The 24,577-nt window shown below is 49.3% G+C and overlaps 1 protein-coding gene across 2 annotated transcripts in view; it reads left to right on the top strand.

Moving 5' to 3' along the window:
* The first annotated feature begins 17,942 nt into the window (after positions 1 to 17,942).
* BMERB1 (bMERB domain containing 1) overlaps positions 17,943 to 24,577 on the top strand; it is a 62,911-nt gene continuing 56,276 nt past the window's right edge. The window contains exon 1 of one of the 2 annotated variants that reach the window (XM_029057842.2): positions 17,943 to 18,241. In XM_029057842.2, coding sequence (XP_028913675.1) covers positions 18,136 to 18,241 — 106 coding nt within the window. In that variant the 5' untranslated portion in view covers positions 17,943 to 18,135. The remainder of the gene's footprint in view (positions 18,242 to 24,577) is intronic. The other variant, XM_001508468.5, reaches the window with a different exon arrangement.

Here is a 24,577-nt window from a genome sequence, read left to right as displayed (position 1 = left end):
CGCAGCTTAGTTTTCCAACTTCAGCCTTGTTCATTTGAGAAGGGCTTCCATGGGACTCTGTGTTTTCCTCTGGGCTATCTACTTTTGCTATTCTCGCCAAAGTGGTGATGACACAGCACCATCAAATAAGAAGACTAGTGAAGTGGAGAACACCCCAGGGAACTAAGAATGTTGTTTAACCAACTGAATAAAAGTTGCCATCTCCGTCTTCGGCAGCTGCCTTCCACCACTGCTACGATGACCCACTTGTCTGCTGTGGGATCTGGAGCAAGTCACTTCACTTCTCTGTGCCTCCTTTGCCTCATCTGTAAAATGGGGATTAAGACTGTGAGCCCTATTTGGGGCGGGGACTGGGCTGACCTGATTAGCTCGCATCTACTCCAGCGCTTAGTACAGCGCCTGGCACATAGTAAGCGCTTAACAAATACCACAATTACGTTCCACCAGCCCAGCCTGGGTCAAGCCAGTTGAGTTGGGGCTTCTGCTTCTGTCCAGGGGGAAGGGGAGGGTGGTGGCCCCGGCTCAACTTGTGAGATGGGCCGGGGCTCGGGCTATCATGCTCCTCTGTCATCTGCTCTGTGAGCCCCCCGGACCCCTTGTTCCCAGATAGCAGGGTGCCGTGGGACACTGACTGAACCGAGTGTGAAAAGGAAACCGCAAATGGAATGAGGTTCTGATATCTCAACTTCTTGCATTCACCGGAGTCTCTCCCGAATTCCAAAATGTAAGACACAGAAGGAAGAGAAAATATGCTTTCTTTTAGGACCTGATTTTCCATTCTAAACTGTAGCCCTTAAAAATAATCATTCTGGAATTTGTTAAGCCCTTCACTACATGCCAAACAGTGTACTAAGCGCTGGGGTAGATGCAAGTTTAAATCCTCCTACTCCGCTTAAAAACTTCGGTACCGTCTGTATTTAACATATGTCAAGATTTATTTTACAATCTCAAGATGATCCTGAGGCATTTAATAAGTGCCATTTTAAAACGCTTTTCTTTCTATCTAAATTATGGATCGTTGGCATTGTGTTTTTGAAGCGGCTATTGAAAGCGTAAAGTTATTTTATAATTCATAATGCAAAACCATCTAAAGAAAATGTACCATATTGGTTTCCTGCTATGAATGAATACTTGGTAGTACTTTTAGTTTCGGTGTTTAGATTGGGCTTGGAATGGGGATTAGCACTGCAGGCATGTCTTTGGGAGTAAGACAGCGCACGAAGAACGACAGATGGTTTGCTAGAGTGCACGATGAAGCATGTTATTTGCCAAAGATCTGGTGAAAATGGTACTTTTACAGACCAGTAGACAATTAGTGAAACACCCATTTCAGAAAATGACCAGCAGAGCTAGTGAAAAAAACCGAACAACCACCCACTGTGTTTTCTAGAAAGCAAACAGCTCCTGAGTTGCACATCCTTAGCTGGGGATCACACATCCCCAGTGTTTCACAGGGATGGAAAAAGAAATGTTTCTCAACCCTCCCTCTCCCCACCTATTTGAAGGTGCTAGGCGTGACTGGGGTAGAGAGAGGAAGGAGACTCAGTCTCCAAGCGCAATTTCTGGGCAGTCCTCACCAGCCCATTTTCATTCAATTGTATTTATTAAATGCTTACTCTGTGCAGAGCACTGTACTAAGCACCTAAACTTAAGCCCACTTTTGCTTCTATGTGGGGTGCTCTCTACATAGTCCCTCTAGACTGTAAGCTCGTCAGAGGCCGGGAACTCGCCTACTGACTCTGATATATTGTACTCTCCCAAGTGCTTAATACAGTGCTCTGCCCAGAATAAGCATCCAACTAATAGGATCGACTGACTGATTGATTCTTTTAACGCGCGCAAAGGGCTGGAAATGGTCAGACCCTACCTATCAGAGAATGCCCATCTAACAATAATAATATTAATAATGGTATCTGTTAAATGCTTACCATGTGCCACGTCCAGTCCTAAGCACTGGGGTGGATACGAGCAAATCGGGTTGGATACTGATCCTGTCCCACACGGGACTCACAGTCTCAATCTCCATTTTACAGATCAGGTAAGTTCATTCATTCATTCAATAGTATTTATTGAGCGCTTACTATGTGCAGAGCACTGTACTAAGCGCTTGGGATGAACAAGTCGGCAACAGATAGAGACAGTCCCTGCCGTTTGACGGGCTTACAGTCTAATCGGGGGAGACGGACAGACAAGAACAATGGCACTAAACAGCGTCAAGGGGAAGAACATCTCGTAAAAACAATGGCAACTAAATAGAATCAAGGCGATGTACAATTCATTAACAAAATAAATAGGGTAACGAAAATATATACAGTTGAGCGGACGGGTACAGTGCTGTGGGGATGGGAAGGGAGAGGTGGAGGAGCAGAGGGAAAAGGGGAAAATGAGGCTTTAGCTGCGGAGAGGTAAAGGGGGGATGGCAGAGGGAGTAGAGGGGGAAGAGGAGCTCAGTCTGGGAAGGCCTCTTGGAGGAGGTGATTTTTAAGTAAGGTTTTGAAGAGGGAAAGAGAATCAGTTTGGCGGAGGTGAGGAGGGAGGGCGTTCCAGGACCGCGGGAGGACGTGACCCAGGGGTCGACGGCGGGATAGGCGAGACCGAGGGACGGCGAGGAGGTGGGCGGCAGAGGAGCGGAGCGTGCGGGGTGGGCGGTAGAAAGAGAGAAGGGAGGAGAGGTAGGAAGGGGCAAGGTGATGGAGAGCCTTGAAGCCTAGAGTGAGGAGTTTTTGTTTGGAGCGGAGGTCGATAGGCAACCACTGGAGTTGTTTAAGAAGGGGAGTGACATGCCCAGATCGTTTCTGCAGGAAGATGAGCCGGGCAGCGGAGTGAAGAATAGACCGGAGCGGGGCGAGAGAGGAGGAAGGGAGGTCAGAGAGAAGGCTGACACAGTAGTCTAGCCGGATATAACGAGAGCCCGTAATAGTAAGGTAGCCGTTTGGGTGGAGAGGAAAGGGCGGATCTTGGCGATATTGTAGAGGTGAAACCGGCAGGTCTTGGTAACGGATAGGATGTGTGGGGTGAACGAGAGGGACGAGTCAAGGATGACACCGAGATTGCGGGCCTGCGGGACGGGAAGGATGGTTGTGCCATCCACGGTGATGGAGAAGTCTGGGAGCGGACCGGGCTTGGGAGGGAAGATGAGGAGCTCAGTCTTGCTCATGTTGAGTTTTAGGTGGCGGGCAGACATCCAGGTGGAGACGTCCCGGAGGCAGGAGGAGATGCGAGCCTGAAGGGAGGGGGAGAGGACAGGGGCGGAGATGTAGATCTGCGTGTCATCTGCGTAGAGATGGTAGTCAAAGCCGTGAGAGCGGATGAGTTCACCGAGGGAGTGAGTGTAAATGGAGAACAGAAGAGGGCCAAGAACTGACCCTTGAGGAACTCCAACAGTTAAAGGATGGGAGAGGGAGGAGGCTCCAGCGTAGGAGACCGAGAATGATCGGCCAGAGAGGTAAGAGGAGAACCAGGAGAGGACAGAGTCCGTGAAGCCAAGGTGAGATAAGGTACGGAGGAGGAGGGGATGGTCGACAGTGTCAAAGGCAGCAGAGAGGTCAAGGAGGATCAGAATGGAGTAGGAGCCATTGGATTTGGCAAGAAGGAGGTCATGGGTGACCTTAGAGAGAGCAGTCTCGGTAGAGTGGAGGGGACGGAAGCCAGATCGGAGGGGGTCTAGGAGAGAATGGGAGTTAAGGAATTCTAGGCATCGATTGTAGACGACTCGTTCTAAGATTTTGGAAAGGAAGGGTAGTAGGGAGATAGGACGATAACTGGAGGGGGAAGTGGGGTCAAGAGCGGGTTTTTTTAGGATGGGGGAGACGTGGGCGTGTTTGAAGGCAGAGGGGAAGGAGCCCTTGGAGATTGAGTGGTTAAAAATAGAAGTTAAGGAAGGGAGGAGGGCAGGGGCGATGGTTTTAAGAAGGTGAGAGGGAATGGGGTCCGAGGCGCAGGTGGAGGGGGTGGCACTTGCGAGGAGGGAGGAGATCTCCTCTGAGGATACTGCAGGGAAGGATGGGAAAGTAGGGGAGGGGGTTGTTGGGGGGGAGGGGAGAGGCGGAGGGGTGACTTTGGGGAGCTCAGACCTGATCGTGTTGATTTTCGTGAGGAAATAGGTGGCCAGATCATTAGGGGTGAGAGATGGGGGAGGGGGAGGAACAGGGGGCCTACGGAGAGAGTTAAAGGTCCGGAACAATCGGCGGGGGTGACGGGCATGGGTGTCGATGAGGGAGGAGAAGCAGCTTTGCCTGGCGGAGGAGAGGGCAGAGTTAAGGCAGGAAAGGATAAATTTGAAGTGTGTGAGGTCGGCTTGGTGCTTGGACTTTCGCCAGCAGCGCTCAGCAGCTCGAGCATAGGAGCGTAGGAGGCGGACGGAGGAGGTGATCCAGGGCTGTGGGTTAGTGGCGCGAGAGCGGCGGAGGGAAAGGGGGGCGAGAGAGTCGAGATGAGTAGTGAGGGTGGAGTTGAGAGCGGAGACCTGATCGTCGAGAGTGGGAAGAGAGGACAGGGCGGCAAGGTGAGGCGAGATGCTATTGGAAAGACGGATGGGATCGAGAGAGCGGAGGTCTCTGTGGGGCAGTAGCGAAGATTTGCAGGGGGAGGGAGTGTGAGAGATGAGGAAGGTGAGAAGGTTATGGTCCGAGAGAGGGATTTCAGAGTTGGTGAGTGAGGAGATAGTGCAGCGGTAGGAGATGACAAGATCGAGGGTGTGACCGAGTCGGTGAGTGGGCGCGGTATGGTGGAGGAGGAGGTCGGCAGAGTCGAGGAGGGATAGCAGACGGGCGGCAGAGGAGTCGTCGGGTACATCCGTATGGATGTTGAAGTCTCCAAGGATCAGAGTGGGCAGACAGAAGGAGAGAAGGAAGGTGAGAAAGGGGTCAAGGTGGTTGAAGAAGTCGGAGGTGGGACCGGGAGGGCGGTAGATGACGGCGACAAGTAACTGGAGTGGGTGGTAGAGGCGAATGATATGGGCTTCGAAGGAGGGGAAGGAGAGGGAGGGGGGAGGAGGGATAGTGCGGAAGCGGCATCGGGGCAAGAGGAGGAAGCCGACGCCTCCTCCCTTACCGGTGAGTCTGGGGGAGTGGGAGAAGGAGAGGCCTCCGCTGGAGAGAGCGGCGGCGGAGAGCACAGAGAAGTGAAGTGACTTGCCCAGGGTCACTTGGGGTTAGAGTCCATGATCTTCTGACTCCCAGGCCCGGGCTCTATCCACTAGGCCATGCAGCTTCTCTACTTGCAAGGGGAAAATTGCAGTACCTATTTCCTTTGATTTTTACCGGTAGCTGAAACCCACAAATTGTGAGGGAGGTTTAAGATTTTGACTTTCTCTCTGCTCTCCACCTGAATCTCCGACTAGCTCTGTGTCTGTCTCTGATTAACACTCTGCTCTCCACCCCAGCTAGTTGTTGGACTTAAGGTGCTCTCCCTTCTCAACCTTTCCGGCCCTCGGGGTGTCCCTTTTTGAACTTCCGGAACTTTTGGAGGGCTCCGCTCTGCTCATTTTACTCCGAGCTCAAACTTCAGGCCATATTTGGTCTGTTAATTGTACTTTCTTCTTTTCCTTGCCCTCCCCACTCGCTGCTCTAGGTGGTGGAGTTGAGGAGAAAGGATTACAGGTATGCAAAGATCTAGGAGAGTCTTGGCGTCGTCTGTTTAAAAAACGGTTCTGTTCTGAAGAAGAGACACCAAGAGATGGCTTCACCACAGTAGGTGGTTGATTACCCTTTTACGGTATTACAGTATTTCTTTGGCGAGGTTCAATTAGTAGAGTTGGTGAGGCAAATTAGGAATCAGCCCAGTGAAGAATCTTGCTTGAATAAACTTCAGAGTGTCATGCTATCGATGTTGATGCTCTTCAAATCAGAGTAACAGATCTGTTTATTGACTGGAAGAAGGATCCTTTTATTTAGCCCTCTAAGAGTTTGCCAGTGGGAGATTTTTGCAAGTTGGAATGAAGTAGGTCAGAGCAGGATGCTCTTCTTATTCCAGCTACTCATTAATGATGATCTGTTCCAGTTTTTGGACTCAGTGAAAGGTGGGGCTTCTGTTCTTTCTTTTCCCCTTGGCTTAATTACAACAAAACCTAAAGTTATAATTTAGCCAACTTTAGTCACTTACTGATGTAGTCTTTAGTAGTTTCAGTGGGGCAGATGAACAAGGATCACCCTCAGGGGTGAAGGGATGGCAGAATGGCTTGGAACAAGCGCCCAAATGCCTCTTCCAGATTTGAAGTGTTGCCTCCTCTGGATGGAAGTGTTTCAAAGAGGACAGTTTTGGGGGTGGTTATGGGAGATTTTGGTCCCTGACCCGGTGATTCCCCAGAGGTGAGGGAGCTGGTCTACTCTTCAGTGGCCTTGTGTGCCAGAGAGTGGACTTGGTCCTGAGGTGGGGCCAGCTCCTGCCCGAAGCCATGGGGCAGGACCCGAGCTGCAGGTGGGTCAGGCAGTAGAGTTGGTGGACGTGGGTCTGGGTGGGGCACGGGGACTGCTCCGGGGTGAGGATCGGGGAGAGCCACCCCACGATTCCCCTGCTCCCGCCCGCTTGGTCTGCCTCCATGTCCTCATCTGTGAAATGGGGATTAAATACCAGTTCTCCCTCCCCCTTAGACTGGGAGTCCCATTTGGGACAGAGACTGTGTCCCACTTGAGTAACATGACCTAGTGGATAGAGCACGGGTCTGGGAGTCAGAAGGACCTGGGTTCTAATCCTGGCTCTGCCACTTGTCTGTTGTGTGACCTTGGGCAAGTCACTTCACTTCTCTGTGCCTCAGGTACCTCATATGGAAAATGGGGCTGAAGACTGTGAGCCCCAAGAGGGACAGGGACTGTGTCCAATCTGATTAGCTTGTAACTACCTCAGCTCTTAGAACAGTGCTTGACACATAGTAAAGGACTAAACAAATGCTAATCATTACCCCAGCCCTAAGTACAGTCCTTGGTGCCAAGTAAGCACTCCATAAATACCATTATCATCATTATCATCATCTGTATCTTGGATTATTTCTCCCTTTAGGCTTGGATAGCAGTTACGCCTGCCTTAAGGCACCGAAAATGTTTTCACTGTACAAGAGAAAAATAACAAAATACATAAAATATCCCAAGAGAGGAGTTTATTGTAGGGACACATAGCCTAAGATTTTCGAAAGAGCGAAGGGCAAGCATCACAAGGGGTAACCACTGAAATGAAATAAAACAAAAGAATCAGTTCTAAACTACTAACATTATTTACCCCTGTTAGGTAGACTTCTCTTACTGAAATAGTATAGCACTGCTAAAATAATAACCTTATTCAACACCTTTCGGGTGGAATTCTCTTACTGTAATTGTAGACTTTTCTCTTCTTTCTTGAGGAAGGAAGGATGATCTTAAGATCCCATTCAAAAAATGTTTTGCCCTCTCATAGGAAAGGAAGAAGGTGAAGGAGGGGTTGATATTTTTCAAAGGGTTAGTAGCCTTAGTGTATTTTTGATGCTAGTGGGGCTTGGAATTTTAATGACAGAAGCAAACTTAGATGTAGTTACAGTCTCTGCTTCTATAAAGGCAAAGCTCACGTGCTTGGTGGATTGACTGAATGATTGCTGGCTTCATTTTTGCACGTCACGTACTTTCATTTCCAGGGTCAGTGATAAAATCACTCTGATATCAGTGATCGAAAGATGCTATTACACTTATCTGTTCAGTGTGTAATGGCTGCAATTCCCTGTGGCGACTTAATTTCTAAAGTCATTTCCTGGCCTGAATTAATTCCTGCACCTACCGATCAGGGGCCATGTCTAATTCTACGTTTTGCAGAATGTTGAGCACTTATTGCATTAGTAATAGTTACGTTTACATTTGATTTGAAGACAAATCAAATCAAAATCCAATCATTCGTAGTTTCTCTTTAGAATAAGTATACACCAGGTGTTGCTAATGTCTAAATTGGGACCATATAGTACCCTCTCCATCATCCACACATATCACTGAGAAATGATATTGTTTTGGATGCATGGTATGCCATAAACCTTAATTCATAGTCCCACTGCATTAGATCCGATGCAAAAACAGAATGGGAAATCAACGGTACTTCAGCTGTTTTGCAAGTGTGTTTTAATGAATTGAAAACATTAAATCTGAAGGATGATTCATATTACAATTACCTAACTTCTCCCATGTAAAATCCCAGAGGTATGTAGAAGAAAATACTTTTTAATATAGTTCTGAGACGCCTTTGTTTCTAAAAGCTTTAAAATGTTTGCATGTTCTTTCACTCTAAAAAGCAATCAAGATCTATTCTTCAGGTGCCCAAACCTACAGCTTCATATATTTGCCAGGCATCTTTTCATTCTCCTTTCCTCCTCTGCAGGGCAGGTTCACCATTAGAAGTCTCTGACACCAGCCCATCCTCCTCCAAAATTGCAAGGGGACCCTTTTTTCACTTCCGTACTTGGAAAACCCCCCCGGTACCTACGCCTAAAATGTCACTGCGAGAGAATCTCCTGCCCACTTTGCCCATGAAAATAGAGTAATGCAAGTGTTCTGGCCCTTTGCCATTCAGGTGACGGTTGCTCGGACATTAACGGTTAAAAGTAGAAAGTTGTGTCCTCCCAGGGACAGGTCATGTGCAGTGTTAGTCAACTGTATTTATTGAGTGCTTTCTGTGTGCAGAGCACTGTATTAAGTGCTTGGGAGAGTACAGTATATCAATATAACAGACACTTTCCCTGCCCACAACTAGCGTGAGACAGGTAGTGCGGTTAGACGGTACTGTCTCGGTGACTGTAAGGTTATATCTATGGGTTTGAGTGTCGCACTGGGAATCAACCGTAGCTGGATTTGAACTGCATCTTTCCCTTCTTCCCTCAACTATACCTATCTAGTGCATATCTCCTAACAGCTTCTCAAAGCTACCAAAAAGAGTACTAGATCTCAAGAATAAGGCTTTATTTTTGGTTAATGGTATCTTTTAAGCTCTTACTAAAGTGCCAGGCGCTAGACCAAGCACAGGGGTAACTACAAAATAATCAGGTTGGACCCAGTCCATGTCCCACATGGAGTTCATAGCCTTAATCCACATTTTATAGATGGGGTAACTGAGGCACAGAGAAGTCAAGTGCCAGCAGACAAGTGGCAGATCCAGGATTAGAACCCAGGTCCCCTAACCCCCAGGCCCGTACTTTTTCCACTAGGCCTTGGATCTCAGATCCTGGGAGAGGTAACGTCCTCTTTTTTGTGCTATTTGTTAAGCACTTACAATGGCAAGCACTGTTCTAAGCACGGGAGTAAGTACAAGTTTATTATGTTGGATACAGCCCCTGTCCCCTTCCCACTACCCAATTTAGCTCTGAAATGTAGCCACCCCATCTTCTGAGGCTTTGGAAAAACAGCACGTCGACCAGATCTATGATTTTCCCTGCTCACTTGTATTATGGTACTTCTGGGGTCATTTTTTAGTTACCAGCACAGCATATACAAATACTTTAAATATACAGTTGCTTTGGAAGGACAAATATGTTATCTTTATCATGAAATAGTATTGATCTGCATGCATTTAAACTTTGGAACTTTTACATTCTGGGCAGGGAACATGTCTACCATCTCTGTTATGTCGTATACTCCCGAGCGCTTTAGTACAGTGCTCTTCACACAGTAAGTGCTTGATAAATATGATCAATTGATTGCTTGATTATCCTTCCCCCAATGAAACACAAGCTCCTGCAAACCTCAGAAATCATCGGATTTGGGATTGTGGTTATCATTTCTCTTTCAGTCGGTTTAACAAATTCTAGTGGCCATTTCAAAATGTCAAAAACTCAATTTTAAAATGCTCTTTAGAATGTCTTGTTTGGTTTTCATACCGCTTCTAGCAACAACTGTACTTTTCCTGGGCTTGCATAAGCAAATATATCAACAAGAGAGACCCGTGATAAAATACTTTTGTGCAAATTCTTTGAAATATTATTTTGGTCCGAGCTTCAATTACGAGACTTCGGATGACTAGGGAGATTGATTTTTATTTGAAAGAGGCATTAGGGTTTTAGAAGTTTTGTGTAGTTAATTTTGTGTCCTTGCAATTCATATGAGGCTGGTGGTGAGAGAGGGAGCGGGGACAATAAGGGATTGGGGTGATGGGGTGGAGGTGGGGGAGGGTGGGTATAGGAAGAGAGAGATGGTGTGTAGGTAGAGAAGTACATAGGTAGTGTGTAGAAGTGTGTAGGCGGGGAAGCGTGTAGCAGAATGGTCTAGAGGATAGAACAACGACCTGGGAGTCGGAAAGACCTGGGTTCTAAACCTGGTTCCACCACTTCTCTGCTGTCTGACCTTGGACAAGTCACTTCTCAGTTACCTAATCTATAAAACAAGGAATAAGACTCTGAGCCCTATGTGGGACGTGGACTTCATCCCAGTTGATCGGCTTGAATCTCCCCCGGCGCTTAGAACAGTGCCCGGCGCGTAGTAAGCACTTAACCTATACCATAAAAAAATAGAGAGTGAGGGGAAGTGTCTAATAAGGGGCTGAGATAGGTCATATGTTCACTGGGGTGTGCTCTGTCTCATGAGACCAAACATGCCTAACCCTACGTGGCCATAGGTGAGGTTGAGACGGGGTACAAGGGCGGGGGTGTAGGTTTTCACTGTGTGGTGAAAACAATCGATCCATGGTATTTATTGAGCGCTTACCATATGCAAAGCACTGTACAATATCACAGAGTTGGTAGAGATGTTCCCGGCCCACAACAAGGTTACAGTCTAGAGACGGTGCTGGTTTCCGGTTACTTTCTGGGGCACTTTTAGAGCGGGCAGCCCAGCAACCCGCTTCAGACGGTAAAGCAGGTGAGGGGTCGAACTCAGGACTCGTCATCAGAGAGGGAAGTGGCGGCCCAGCCCCACGCAAAGGGAGATGGAGCAGGACAAGGCGATAAGTCGGAGGGCAGAAGTTGGGGAGGTCGCAGAGCCTGGCCTCTCGCGACTCACTTTTGCCCAGTGTCACTACCTTGAGCGGCGGTAGGGCTTGGCACGTAGTAAGTGCTTAAAAGGTGAGAAGCAGCATGGCCTAGTGGCAAGAGCACGGGCCTGGGAGTCAGAGGACGTGGGTTCTAATCCCAGCTCCCCCACTTGTCTGCTGTGTGACGTTGGACAAGTCACTTCACTTCTCTGTGCCTCAGTTACCCCAACTGGAAAATGGGGATTAAGACCGTGAGCTCCATGTGGGACAGGGACTGTGTCCAACGTGATTACCTTGTAACTACTCCAAAGCTTAGAACAGTGCGTGGCACATAGTAAGTGCTTAACAGGTGCCATAATAATAATAATTATTACTAAATGCCTTAAAAAAAGAGAGTCCCTTTTTGGATGGCTTCTGCAAAATGTTATGTATGACATCACTGCATTACACGATGATGTCACACAGGATGGGAGGGATCAGAAAATTGTTTCCTGTCTCAGGGCAGCTAAAGGTCCGAAGTGAGTCCTGACTGGGGCCTTCTCTTTTCTGAGGGCTCCCGGTCCAGCCGATCACGGAGGCTTCGGGGAGGTGCTGGGGATTCTTACGTGACGGTCAGTCAGTCAGTCGTGCTTAGCACTGTACTAAGCGCTTGTGAGAATACAATATAATAAGGTAACAGACAAGAGACACTTTTCATATCGCTTACGTGGCCTAGCAGATAGAGCACGGGCCTGGGAGACAGGACCTAGGTTCTAAACCCGGCTCTGCCACTTGTCTGCTGCGTGACCCTGGGTGAATCGCTTCTCTGGGTTTCAGTTCCCTCATCTGTAAAATGGGGATCAAGACTGTGAACCCCTTGTGGGACAGGGACTGGGTCCAACCTGACAGAGGTGTGTCTACCCCAGCACTTAGTACAGTGCCTGGCACTTAGTAAATGCTCAACAGATACCACAGTTATTATTATTATTTTGTATGTTGCATGACCCAGGTTGTGGGCTATTGCTTTTGTGCACTGACCAACCCCTCCAGCTCTCTTGCCTTCCACCCCAGGACCCCATCCCTCTGCTGTGAACTCCATGAAGTGTGCAGAAGTCTCATTGCCAGTTGCCAAGGTGGGCCAAACTCTCCTGGATGTGTGCCACCAGGAGCCACAGGGGCATTTGGAGCCTCCCTCTAGCCAGAGGAAAGAGGAGGCGCCCCGTGGACTCCAGCTAAGTCACAGCTGTCATCTCTGAAGGTGGGGTGATTGTCTTTTTCGAGGGTGAATTTCATGTTTGATTTTCTGCTCAGCGTTATTAGGACTTGCCAGTCAGGGCGCAACCCCCGCGCTTGAACCCTGGCTAATCCGATCTGATTCACTCTTACTCTGGCATTCGTTCTCAAATACTCTGCAACTCACCGTCCCTCTCCATCTCTGTCTCTCTGTCTCGGACTCCCCGGTTCTCTCCCATAACTTGTCTACCTCCTCTCTTCCTTGCCCCTTCTTCAGGCCTCAGTTTCATGACTTTCCCCTCTCTTAATTTCCTCCTTTGCCCCACTTGGTGGTCAGGATCAGGGGGAACAGTTCTCCAAAGGACTGGAGCTGGGGAAGATAAGTGGCTCTCCCGCTCCTACCTTATCTTGCTGATCTTACTACAATCCAACTTACATATTTCACTCCTCCAATGCCACCCTGCTCACCGTACCTCAAACTCATCTTTCTCACTGCCGATCTCATGCCCACGTCCTCCCTCTGGCCTGGAATGCCCTCCCTCTTCATATCCAGCAGACGAGTCCTCTTCTCATCTTCAAAAGCACATTGCCTGCAAGAGGCCTTTCCCGACTAAACTCTCAGTCCCCTATTCACTCTCCCTTCTGTGTCACCTATCCACTTGGGTCTGAACCTCTTAAACGCTTTGATTTCCACCCCATCCACGGCACTTATGCATATATCCATCTGTAAGATTTTTTTTAATGTCCATCTCCTATGCTAATCTGTAAACTCCTCGTGGGCAGGAACTTTCTCTACCAATGCTATTGTACCATCCCAAGCAATTAATACGGGACTCTGCACACGGTAAGTGGTCAATAAGTATCACCGATTGATTGGCGGGCATTCAAATAAATTAGAGGTGGGGAAATAGATAATTACGAAGTTGCTATGAGGCTGGGGGCAGAGTGCTTTAGGAATACATTTCCAAGTACATAGGCGGCACAGAAAGGGGGGCAAATTGGGAAACCGAGGACTTGGTCAGGATGGTCTTTTTTTTGAGGAGTTGTGTTTGTAGCTGGGGTCTGAAGGTGGGGAAAGGTGTGATCTGTTGGATATGAAGGAGGAGGGAGTCTCCGACTAGAGAGACGATGTGGGCAAAGAATTGACAGCAAGACAAATGAGATCGGGTTACAGTAAGGAGGTAGGCATTAGAGGAGTGCAGTGCATGGGGAGGGTTGGAGTAGGAAATCAGTGAGGTAAAGTAAGAGGAGGAGGGGAGCTGATCGAGTGCCTTAAAATCCATGATCAAGAGTTTCTGTCTGATGCAGAGGTGGACGGGAAACCACTGGAGATTTTGAGGAGTGGGGAGATGTGACTGGAGGACCGAAAAATGAAAACCAGATATTCCTAATTACCAATAATATTAAAAAATATAGTAGATGGCTGCTGAGAAGCCGGTGGTTCCCATTACCTGTCATTTAGCACCGTTCACACTGTACGCGCCTTTGTGTGCGACCAAAGAGTGCGTGGTTGCTTTAGAGAGAATGTGTATGGGAAAGGGTAATCGGGTCTCCACGTGTGTGTCTATTAAGGGGCATCTGGGTCTGTTCAAGCTGGTTGGATGATGGGATGGAGTTGACGGCGACAGAGAAACTAGGGAGATGAAACTAGGAATGGGGTGGGCGAGATGGAAGAAGTGTGGGGAAGGCCGGGGAAGAGAGGAAGGTTGGTAGGCTGGCTTGGGCAGAGTGGAAGGGCAGGAGCAGAGAGACCTGCTCTGAGCAGAGACCCGCCCACTGGTATTTTTTGTAGGAAGAAGTGAGGCCTACCAATAAACTGGAGTTGGACGCTCAGGCTCTAACTAGTAGAAGAGTTAAATTTTATTCCCTAAATCCTGGCTGCAAAACAGCTGCTGGGCAGTGGCTATAAATCTGTCAGTTGAAGAACACATCATGCTTAGGTTTCTTACCCAGACAGGAATCTCTCTGGAGTGAAATTTCACACTCCTGTACTACTCTACGGGGCGTTGTCCTAGAATCGCAGAGGAAAAGAATGGGGCTCAATCTATCTTTCACATCCAGTGTATTACAGATAGGAATTTCTCAGCGACCTGGACGATCTGTGTGGTGATGGAATGCCGCAGAGAGCAAGACCAGCTGTCCAGTATAGCTTTATGTGATTTTTCCCTCATCTGCTCAGCCCGGCCAATTGACACATCGGTGACAAAATTTGGTTTTCATTTAGCTGAACAAATTGATTGTGCGAGTGCATCTGAGGTCTCCCGTGTGTGCTAGTGCACGTGTGTGTGTCTTGGCTGCTAATGAAACCACCAATCAGGACAATCCCATTTTCAAAAGGATTAAACACCTGCCCAACCAGACACTCTTGCTCAAACACCAGATTTAATGCTGTGTTTCCTTCTTTCACACCCAGGACACACAGACTCACTCTGGTCTGGGTCGAGAGGCTGTGCCGTAACTCTATTTGTTTTAGATTTTGTTTTCTGAAATGAGTCTTAGTGGGGGTTTTGTTGTTGATATTGCTGTTTTAAGCAATTCTCATCCCAAAGTGTTTGAATGCAAGCTGTTCTTTCTCAATTTTTGTTCGGAATGGCAGAACGAGATGGAGACACGTGAAAAATGTCCTCCCAAAGATACGTCTGCCTTCCTTGAATCCAAGCCCCTAATGTGTGTGAATTAATTTGCTTTTACTCAACGTAATCTTGGGGGATAAGGCACTGCCATAATAGTCAGGAGATCTGAGTCCTATTCTTGGCTCTGCACCACTTGTTTCCGGGCAAACCTAAGGTGAATCATTTCACATTTCACCATTCCATCAGCCTCCAGTCTGCACGACGGTTTCAGTCTCCTGCCTGAACACGTGCAGCCTTGGGATCTGACCAAACTGCTTTACAGATAAATAGACTCGTGTCTGAGAATAAGTTGAGCTTCTTGGGGTAAAGGAACTAAATCAGGATAAACTTTCATTGCTATCGACTTAGAGACGCAGCCAGTCCCATGTCGTGTTGTACCATCTATATGAGGTTGGTGCCTTGAACCTTCTTCAGTCTAATGCTCAGCCAGCTGCGCAGCTTCAGGTTGTAACTCATGCACCCCTGCTTAAAAGACAGAGTACAGGATGCAGGACGCAATCCTCGGTCGGGGAGACGACCCGTCTGACATTTTTCTCGCCGCTGGATCGTCCTTCCTCTCCCCCCAGCCTCCCACCCTCCTCCTTCACTTAAGGCACAGAAAGACTTTTTCTCTTCATCAGCCCCTGCCGTGCCAGCCATTTCGTGCATTACCCAATCGGGGAGATAACCAACTTGCTGTATATACCTGCATGGATGCAAATGGTAGCGATCTCGGAGGTTGGTAAGAGTTTGGTGTGTGTGCACTCAAGTCTAATGATTAACACGTCCCCACTCGCATTCTTTCTCATTTTCCTCATCACTGGAGGGATGGAGAGGGAGTTCAGCGATCAGATGAAGCAGTTTTGTGAGAAGAAATGCTTCAGAAGATGTTAGAGATTCTCCGTAATCAGTAATGATGGTTTGAGTGATTCGAATGTGCATTGGCTTTTTAAATATATTTTTTCTCCTCTTCATATCCTAAAACTCGAGGAGATATATTTTGAGAAGAGTTATGTCTCCTTATTATGTCTCTTCATGGTTTTATCATTAGTTTCAGGGCCCCCACAATCCCTTTTAGATGGAGAAGTATACATTCAGCCTTTCCGAGCAAGGACTGAGGTTATTTCACAGCAGCAAAAATGCTTATCTTAGAACACTGTCATTTTGCTCGGTGTCCTTTCATGCTAAGACACTTGCTTCACTAAATTCATGAGAGTTAAGAAGTCAAAATGTATGCCGTGGCTAAGAATGCTGCTCTGGAGTTGGAAGCACGTTTAACAGAGCCCCAAAGTATCTAGTGCATGACTTTTCCTTTCTGTCCAGCAAACATGGCAGACTAAAAACTCCATTGCTTCCTGATTCCTTGCATTATTCCCACTGACCCTTAGTCCAATCACCTAGCTTTCCCACCTCTCCCCGGCGACTTGGTACAGAAGGGCATCACGCCACAGTGAGAAACCAAGAGGAGAGGAGCCATTTTTAAACCTTCAAATAATCCTTGACCTGTCTTATGCCGTCAAGTGGTAGCCGAGCCATAGCGACCCCATGGACGCATCTCTCTCAGAACGCCCCACCTCCATCTGCAATCCTTCCGGTAGTGGATCCATGGAGTTTCCTCGGTAAAAATTCAGGAGAGGTTTACCATTGCCTCCTTCTGCACAGTTAACTCGAGTCTCCGCCCTCGACTCTCTCCCATGCCGCTGCTGCCCAGCACGGGTGAGTTTTGACTTGTAGCAGATCGCCTTCCGCTGGCTAGCCCCCGGCCAAGCTGGGAATGGAATGGGTAGGCCTCTGCTTGACTCTCCCTCCCACAGCCGAGACCGGAAGAGTTTCCAGGCCAGGATCCTGAAACTTTCCCGGTGTGATCCTCGGTTAAATACTCCCACTCAGATGGCTGTTTCAACCAGCTACCTCACTGCCTTTACTATGCCCCCGAAGGTGAGCAGGCAGAGGTGGCTGCGTTTTTGGTGGTTTACCGTTGAAAATGACAAATTTTGATTATTCACCTGACACGTTTATGCCCTACCGGTGGCTGCTTTGATAGAGAATCCCGTAATTACCTCATCTGAGCGTGACCACCTCCCCTGCCCCAATCCATCTGCTTTATATTTTTAATGATATGAACTTGAAGAATGTGATCCTAACAGAGATTACTCAGAGTCCGTGGAAACTAATCAGCGGCTCGTTCTAACCTTTCCAGTCGGCTCCGTTCCGATTGGATCCTTAGTGTTCTCGGCTAGCCTTCTTATTCGCTGACACACAAACACACACACACATTTTTTGGAGACCTCCCGCCCCAAGCATCGCTGTTACACGTCCCGCTCCCACCGGATACACAGTCGCCCACTGCCAAAGGTACACGAGGCATCCCCCACGGTTTCAACACAGGTGCCCGCCTTCTCCCTCGGCTGAAGGCGTGAGGGTTCCCCCTGTCCAGGGGGCGGGCTCACGCAGAAGAAACAAGCAACCCCTAAATGGATCCCCCCCAAGAAAAAACACCGGACCAGACACCCAGAGCCGACGTCACCTCAGTAAAAGAACCGAAAGGACCCCTCCTCAGGCCAACATCATCCCGCTCATCCAACAGGCCTAGGGCCTCCTTCGGCGGTCAGGGCCGGTAGAGGCACCGGTCTAGCCGAAATCCGTCGATCCGAGTTGCCCGCGGCCGGTTCCCCCGGGGCTCTCTCTGCTCCGCCCCCTCCCCGCAATCCATCCCGCCCCAAGCATCGCTGTTACACGTCCCGCTCCCACCGGATACACAGTCGCCCACTGCCAAAGATTCACGAGGCGTCCCCCACGGATTCAAAACAGGTGCCCGCCTTCGCCCTCGGCTGAAGGTGAGAGGGCTCCCCTGCCCAGAGAGAGATGGGGGCTCACGCAGAAGAAACAAGCGACCCCTAAATGGATCACCCCACGAAAAAAAACGACACCGGACCAGACACCCAAAGCCGACGTCACCCCAATAAAAGAACCAAAAGGACCCTCCCGCCGGCCAGCATCATCCCGCTCATCCAATAGGCCTAGGAGCTCCTTCGGCGGTCAGGGCCGGTAGAGGCACCGGTCTAGCCGAAATCCGTCGATCCGAGTTGGGCGGGGCAGGGTCCCCGGGGGAGGGGTCTCTCCGCCCCGCCCCCTCCCCCGCAATCCATCCCGCCCGGCGGGCGGGCGAGCCCGGGGCCGCGCCGCTACTGCGCATGTGCCCTGCATCCCTCTCCATCTCCTCCCGGGTACCAGCCCGGCGCCGGCCGCGCGGGAGGAGATGCTGCAGCCTCCCCGGCCCCCGACCCCTTAAAAACCAGCCCGGCCGGGCCCGCCCCCCACCCCGCAGCCCCGTGGCGGGCCGGGGGGGGAGGGCGATGGAGTAGAGGAGCCCCCCGACTCCCCTCGCCCACCAGCCGGAGGGATGGAGTTGAAGCGATCCCTATCCGCCCACCCGGAGGCGGGGAAGCCGCTGCGGCGCTACGGGGCCGTGGAGGACACCGAATGGCAGGCGGAGGGCCCGGGGGCAAGTGAGTACCGGCCGGGGCCGGGAGAAGGGGCCCCGGGCCCGTCCCGGGGCGAGGGAGAAGCCCCCTCCCCGGCCCCCCAGGTCCCCGGCCCCCGCCGCCCCCGGGAAAGTCCGCTAACAAAGAGGGGCGGGGCGGATCTGTCGCCTTCAGGGGGCCCGGGGCCGGAGGGGCGGGAGCTGGGGTCCCCTTTCCCCCCCCCCCCCCAGACCCATCCCATCCCCCGTCCCCCCAAAATCTGAGGTCTGGGGGCTGTGGAACAGAGGGGCTCTCCCGGAGGTCCTCAAGAGCGAAGGATGCTCTCGGATGCAACAGTCGACCCCTCTGCCCCCTGGGCGAGGGTAGGGTCGGGTGGGAGCCCTCGGGGTCCCACCCGGGACACCGGCCGCCCTGGCCGGGCCGCCGGCCGCCGAGGTGGAAGAAGGCCCTCTCTCCTTGCAAATTCCTGCTCCTGCTCTAGGAAACTGTTTCCAGCTGCCCGACGCGAGGCAGTCGTAGACCCGAGCTGGAAATCCTGCATCTCTTTCCATCCAGGCTTTGCCAGAGAGAAGAGAAGGGAATGAGCTCGAAGGAGCCTCCCTGGCAGCCCAGAGAGACATTAGGGGGTGTGTGTGAGATAGAGAAACCTTAAGGTGTGTGTTTGTGCCTGTAAGTGGGGGTGTGAGCACTCACCGTATTTCCTCTCTCCATCGTCGGAACTGGCGATGGAGAAGTCCGTGTTTTTAACAGAATGGTATTTGCCAAGCGCTTACTATGCGTCAAACACTGCTCCAAGCACTGGGGTGGAATGAGCGTTCGAGAAATCCTGTTTTTTTAAAAATAACATTCGTTAAGCACCTACTACCAGTCAAACGCTGTTCTAAGCACCGTGGGTGGGTATAAGTCAATTAGGTCGAACACAGTTTCTGTCCCGCCTGGGGCTCACAGTCTAAGTAGGAGGGGGAACTGGAAGCGTTGCCTAGTGGATAGAGCACGGGCCTGGGAGCCAGAAGGACTTGGGTTCTGATCCTGGCTCCGCCACTAATCTGCCGGGTGACCTTGGGCAAGTCGTTTCACTGAATCTGTTGCCTCAGTTTCCTCTTCTGCAAAAGGGGAGTGTGAGCCCCAGTATGGGATGGGGACTGTGTCCAACCTGAATACCTGGTATCTGCCCCAGTGCTCAGAAGAACGTCTGGGACATAGTACGGGCTTAACAGATACCATAAAAAAAGAAAAAGAGGTATGGAATCCCCATTTTACAGTTGAGGAAACTGGGGCCCAGAGAAGTGAAGTGACTTGCCCATGATCACACAGCAAGCGTTCGAAAGAGCTGAGATGAGAAGCCAGGTCCCCTGACTTCCAGTCCCCTGCTCTTTCCACTAGGCTGCATTGCTTTCTTGTAGTCCTTGCAGGGCCAGTGCCCCGTCTCAGTGAATTTGGATTAGATAGCCTCTGATTTTCTCTTTGGTTAGCCTGCAAGGGTGTCTTGCCCTGGAGCTGAGGACCCGGTGTTTGTTTCCACTCTCCTTGCTCCTGTTTTCCAACGTTCGGGAACCACTGCCGGGCTGAGAACGCACTGGGTTCCCACTGCTCGGCACCTGGCTGTTCCAGTTGCACTGGGTTTTCGTTGCAGTGCGTGGCTCCGGTTCAGGGCTGATTGCCCCATCTCCCAAAGCTTGACGGAGAGAATCCAACCGGCTCACGTAGTGGAGAGAGCCCGAGCCCGGCAGGCAGAAGGTGATGAGCTCTAATCCCGGCTCTGCCACTCGTCTGCTGTTTGACCACGGGCGAGTCACTTCACTTTTCTGGGTCTCAGTTACCTCATCTGGAAAATGGAGATTGAGACCGTGAGCCCCACGTGGGACGAGGGGCTGTGTCCAACCTGATTTGCTTGTATCCACCCCAGTGCTTAATACAGTGCCTGGCACATAGTAAGTGGTTAACAAATGCCGTAATTATCATCGTCATTATTACGATGATGAATTCATGAGCGTCGGGCAGCTCAGTCACAGACCTGAACTGGAAACCATCAGAGCCCTTTTTCCACCTAATAAGAATCTCAGTGTAAAATTTAGGCAGAGATTTTTTTTTTAATGGTATTAAGCACTTACTATATGACAGATGCTCTATTAAGTGCTGAGGTGGATACAAGCTTATCAGGTTGGATGCAGTCCATGTCCCACCTGGGGCTCCCAATCTTAATCCCCATTTTACAGATGAGGTAACTGAGGCACGAGAAGTAAATTGACTTGCCCAAGGTCACCCACCAGACAAGTGGCAGAGCCGGGTTTGGGACCAGGTCCTTCTGACTCCCAGGACTATGCTCGATCCAGTAGTCCACGCCGCTTGTTTCGGAGAACTAAGAAATATCTCAGATAGAGTCGGCTTTTATCTTTTGCAGAACCAGCATTTTGGTATTGTTTGAGAGTTACTTTCTGACACAATCCTGAACTGTTGTTGACCAATGTTCCCTTCCCTCTCTCAGGGTCTTTTTTGCTCTCTGAACTACTTGATCTATTAGACCAAGGATTGTCAGCTGTTAAACCTTTGGAGAAATATTTCTTTCACTGGAGCTTTCAATAATCAGCTCGTATTTTCTTCTGATCCTGGCTCTAGCCACCGATTTTGGCTTGGCTTTGCATTGATCTTGCAATGTGGTTTCAGACTTAGGCAGATCTGAAATCTTTGAACAGCATTGATCTTGAGCAAACTTGGGAAGCTTAATCTGCTAGTTTCTGGCTTCAACTTCTTTGTCTCTAAACTTGGTTGCAGCCAGGGGCGTTGCATTATTAAAACATTGCTCTTGCTCCTTTCTCTTCCCCCTCGAGATCTGCGTAGTCATCTCATAATACCTGCCACGCACACCGATTTTATTTCCCGAAATATGAAAATTAGAAGTATTGATTCCTGAGAATAAGAACACCGAATTGCTGTCCCAAACTGACAGTTGATTTAGCATTACTTCTTTCTGTTCATGATATGATGGAAATGGTGGTGTTTCACTTCCTTTTCTAAAGGAAAGGAAGTTATTTGGTTGGCTAAATTCTATACTTTTAGATGCATTCTTGAATATTAGGGATGGGCTTAAAACGGACCACAGAAGGGATGAAGAATGAAGCGCTGATATTTCTGAGGTAGAGCTGTGGAAGTGAACATATACGAAGCAGTTCTTCATAGTGTCTTTTCTAAGAGAAGGATGGTGAGAGGAATGTGACCTCTTCAGTTCATTTTGGGGTTTAGCCTAGGCTTTGGACGAGTCACAACTTCACGTGTGGCAGTTTCCCAGCTATTAATTTGGGATAATTCCACCTCGCAGGCAGGTAATGAGAAGGTAAATGCTTTGTGAGTTTTTTGAGTCCCTGGAGAAAAGTGCTTAGGGTGAACTGAGCATTTTGTTCTTGTTAGCAATGTTTATCGTTTTACATCCCAGCCAATTGTTTGCATTCCCATTTATACCATTTTCCAGCCCAAAGCATGTTGCTGTTTTTTTCTCAATCACTGGGAAAATACCAAATCTATTTTTAGATATTAAAACATTGTTGGGAATGATAATAATAATAATGTTGGTATTTGTTATGCACTTACTATATGCAGAGCACTGTTCTAAGTGCTGGGGTAGATACAGGGTAATCAGGTTGTCCCACGTCAGGCTCACAGTTAATCCCCATTTTACAGATGAGGTAACTGAGGCACAGAGAAGTGAAGTGACTTGCCCACAGTCACACAGCTGACAAGTGGCAGAGTCTGGATTCAAACCCATGACCTCTGACTCCCAAGCCCGGGCTCTTTCCACTGAGTCACTTGTTTTGTCACCTGAGGGAAATGGCTCGGGGAGAGTATGGGGTCTTAACGGGGTTGTGTGTGTGTCTAACTCTATCCAACTCAGCCAAGGCCTTGTTACAGTGCTCTGCATTCAATCAATCAATTAATGGCATTTATTGAGTGTTTACTGTGTGCAGAGCACTGTCCTAAGCTTTGGGGTGAGTACAGTGCAACAGAGTTGCAGACACATTCCCTGTCCACGACAAGCTTATTGTCTAGAGACATTCAGAAGACACTCAATAAATACTTTCGATTGATGAGACCAACTTTTTCCAAATCTCAAAGGATCAGAGTCATGGGGTGGGCTTGTCCAATGGGGGGTATCGCCCCAGATACAGTACAAAATCACTGCCCAATAAAGGGCCAGTGTCAAAATCATTCGATTGTATTTTCTGAGCACTTGCAGAGCACTGTTCTAAGCGCCTGGGAGAGTTCGATAGAGTTAGTAGACATGATTCCTTCCCTCAAAGAGTTTTCGATCTAGCAGGAGAGACCGACTTATACACGAATTATGCGTCGGAGAAGCAACTGAGTTTAAAGATATGTACATAAGAGCGATGGGTGTAGGAGTGTGATTAGTACCCAGATGCTTAGGTGATGTGGAAGTGCCGGAGTAGCAGGAGGGAGGTGGGGAAAAGGGAGAGATTAATCAGGGAAGGCCTCCTGGAGGAGGTGGGATTTCAGGAGAGTTTTGAAGATGGGGAGAGCAGTGACCTGCCTGGAGCGATGTGCCTTTCTCTAGCAGCTGGTTGTCAATGGATTCAGACCCCTGAGGTGATAAAGGCCTGTTCTGCCAGGGACCAGATTCATGCATTCCTTCTGAAGTTATCTATTATGATTTTTTTTTGATAATTGCAGGTTCGGGGCGGAATCTGTCTCTGTTCATTTGCACAGATGCACCGTCACTTGAATAAATAACAGGGACTGCCTTAAGGGATGTGAGGATGAAGCAGGCGGGATGAATATTTTATCATTATTATTATTATTATCAGACACAGTCCCTGTCCCACGTGGGGCTCACTATCTAAGTAGGATAGATTCATAATAATAATAACAACTGCACTGTTTGCTAAGTGCTTACTATGTGCGAGGCACTATTCTAAGCACTGGGGTAGATACAAGCAAATCAGATTGGACACAGTCCCTGTCCTACATGAGGCTCCCAGACTTAATTCCCATTTTCCAGATGAGGGAACTGAGGCGCAGAGAAGTAGAGTGACTCGCCCGAGGTCACACAGCAGACAAGTGGCGGAGTCGGAATTAGAACCCAGGTCCTTCCGACGCGCAGGCCCATCCCGGGGAAGGATGCTCTCCCTTTCTTGCTTGGTTCAAGGAGCCCTCCGCCCACAGAAAAGGGGATGCTGTTCCCTCAGCCAATTTTTAGCAGGGAGGGCAGGTCCGTCAAGTTAGCGCAGAGAGCGGATGGGAGCCTCTGTTGTTGAAGCTCCTTGCGGGCAGGGAACGCGTCTGCCATCTCTGTTCGACTGTCCTCTCCCAAGCGCTTAGTATAGTGCTCTTCACACACTAAGCGCTCAATGAATACCATCGATTGATGGACGGAAGACCTGCAGAGCCCCTACTCGCTTGCTCTCAAATGCATGTGAGAGCTTGGAAGCTTGTGTTTTAGAGAGCGAGGGAGGGGCCTACCGAAAGGGAGCCGGGGCGCGTAGAAAGTTGGGTAGATGGAGCTTTCTAGGCCAAGCGAGAAGCGAGAAAGCAGCAGAAAGAATACGTGGGTTTCTTGAGGAGTTCCAGAAAGGCTCTGTTCGTAGTTAAATCATTTTTGCTCTAACTACGTACAAACACCCAAAGGCCCTTCGGTAGGCCCTGGCTGGATAGAAATGATTTGAACACTAGGATATAAACATTTTTTGTACGTATTCGATGGACTAGGAGGAGTCTCTCCATAGGGAAGGTTAGTGTGCAGATTTCCAAGCAGTTAGCAGTTTCTCCTGCCATCTTAATAATGAAAGTTATGAACCGGTCCATGAATCTCTTCGCCTCTCCACACAGTTCCCTGGGAAATCTTTGGGAGGACTTACAATTTCGGAACTGGGGGCTTCTGGGCTGTCACCTTTAAGGTCAACCTGGAGGTCGGGGGATTGGAGGGAAAGACCATGAGTGACCATCTACTGATCACCTTGCTTAGAACAGTGCTTTGCACAGACTAAGTGTTTAACAAATCCCACCATTATTATTATTATTATTATTATTATTATTATTAAGAGCAATGTGATGTATATATTGCACAAGATGATATTCTGTCATGCTGTCTGGGCACTGAGCGTGGTGTGATGGCTTCTGCCTTAGGACACCAGAATATCTGCAGCAGGCCTCGAGAGACAGGCCCCGTCTTGGACCCTCCCCATCTCATTTTCCATAGGCTTGGAAGGCAGGGTTGGCAACCTTTCTTTGCGGAAAGGCCCAACAAAATGGTATCTTTGAGCAGTTGTTGCACCAAAAGCCACACGATATCTCCGGTCCCTCCCCCGTGATGCCATCATGTCACGATGCTGTACACGACACATTTGTTCAGAG

Source organism: Ornithorhynchus anatinus, chromosome 2 (assembly GCF_004115215.2).
Source record: "Ornithorhynchus anatinus isolate Pmale09 chromosome 2, mOrnAna1.pri.v4, whole genome shotgun sequence".
NCBI classification, from domain to species: domain Eukaryota; kingdom Metazoa; phylum Chordata; class Mammalia; order Monotremata; family Ornithorhynchidae; genus Ornithorhynchus; species Ornithorhynchus anatinus.
The sequence above is the reverse complement of the archived record's forward strand: the minus strand, read 5'-3'. Positions and strand labels throughout refer to the sequence as shown.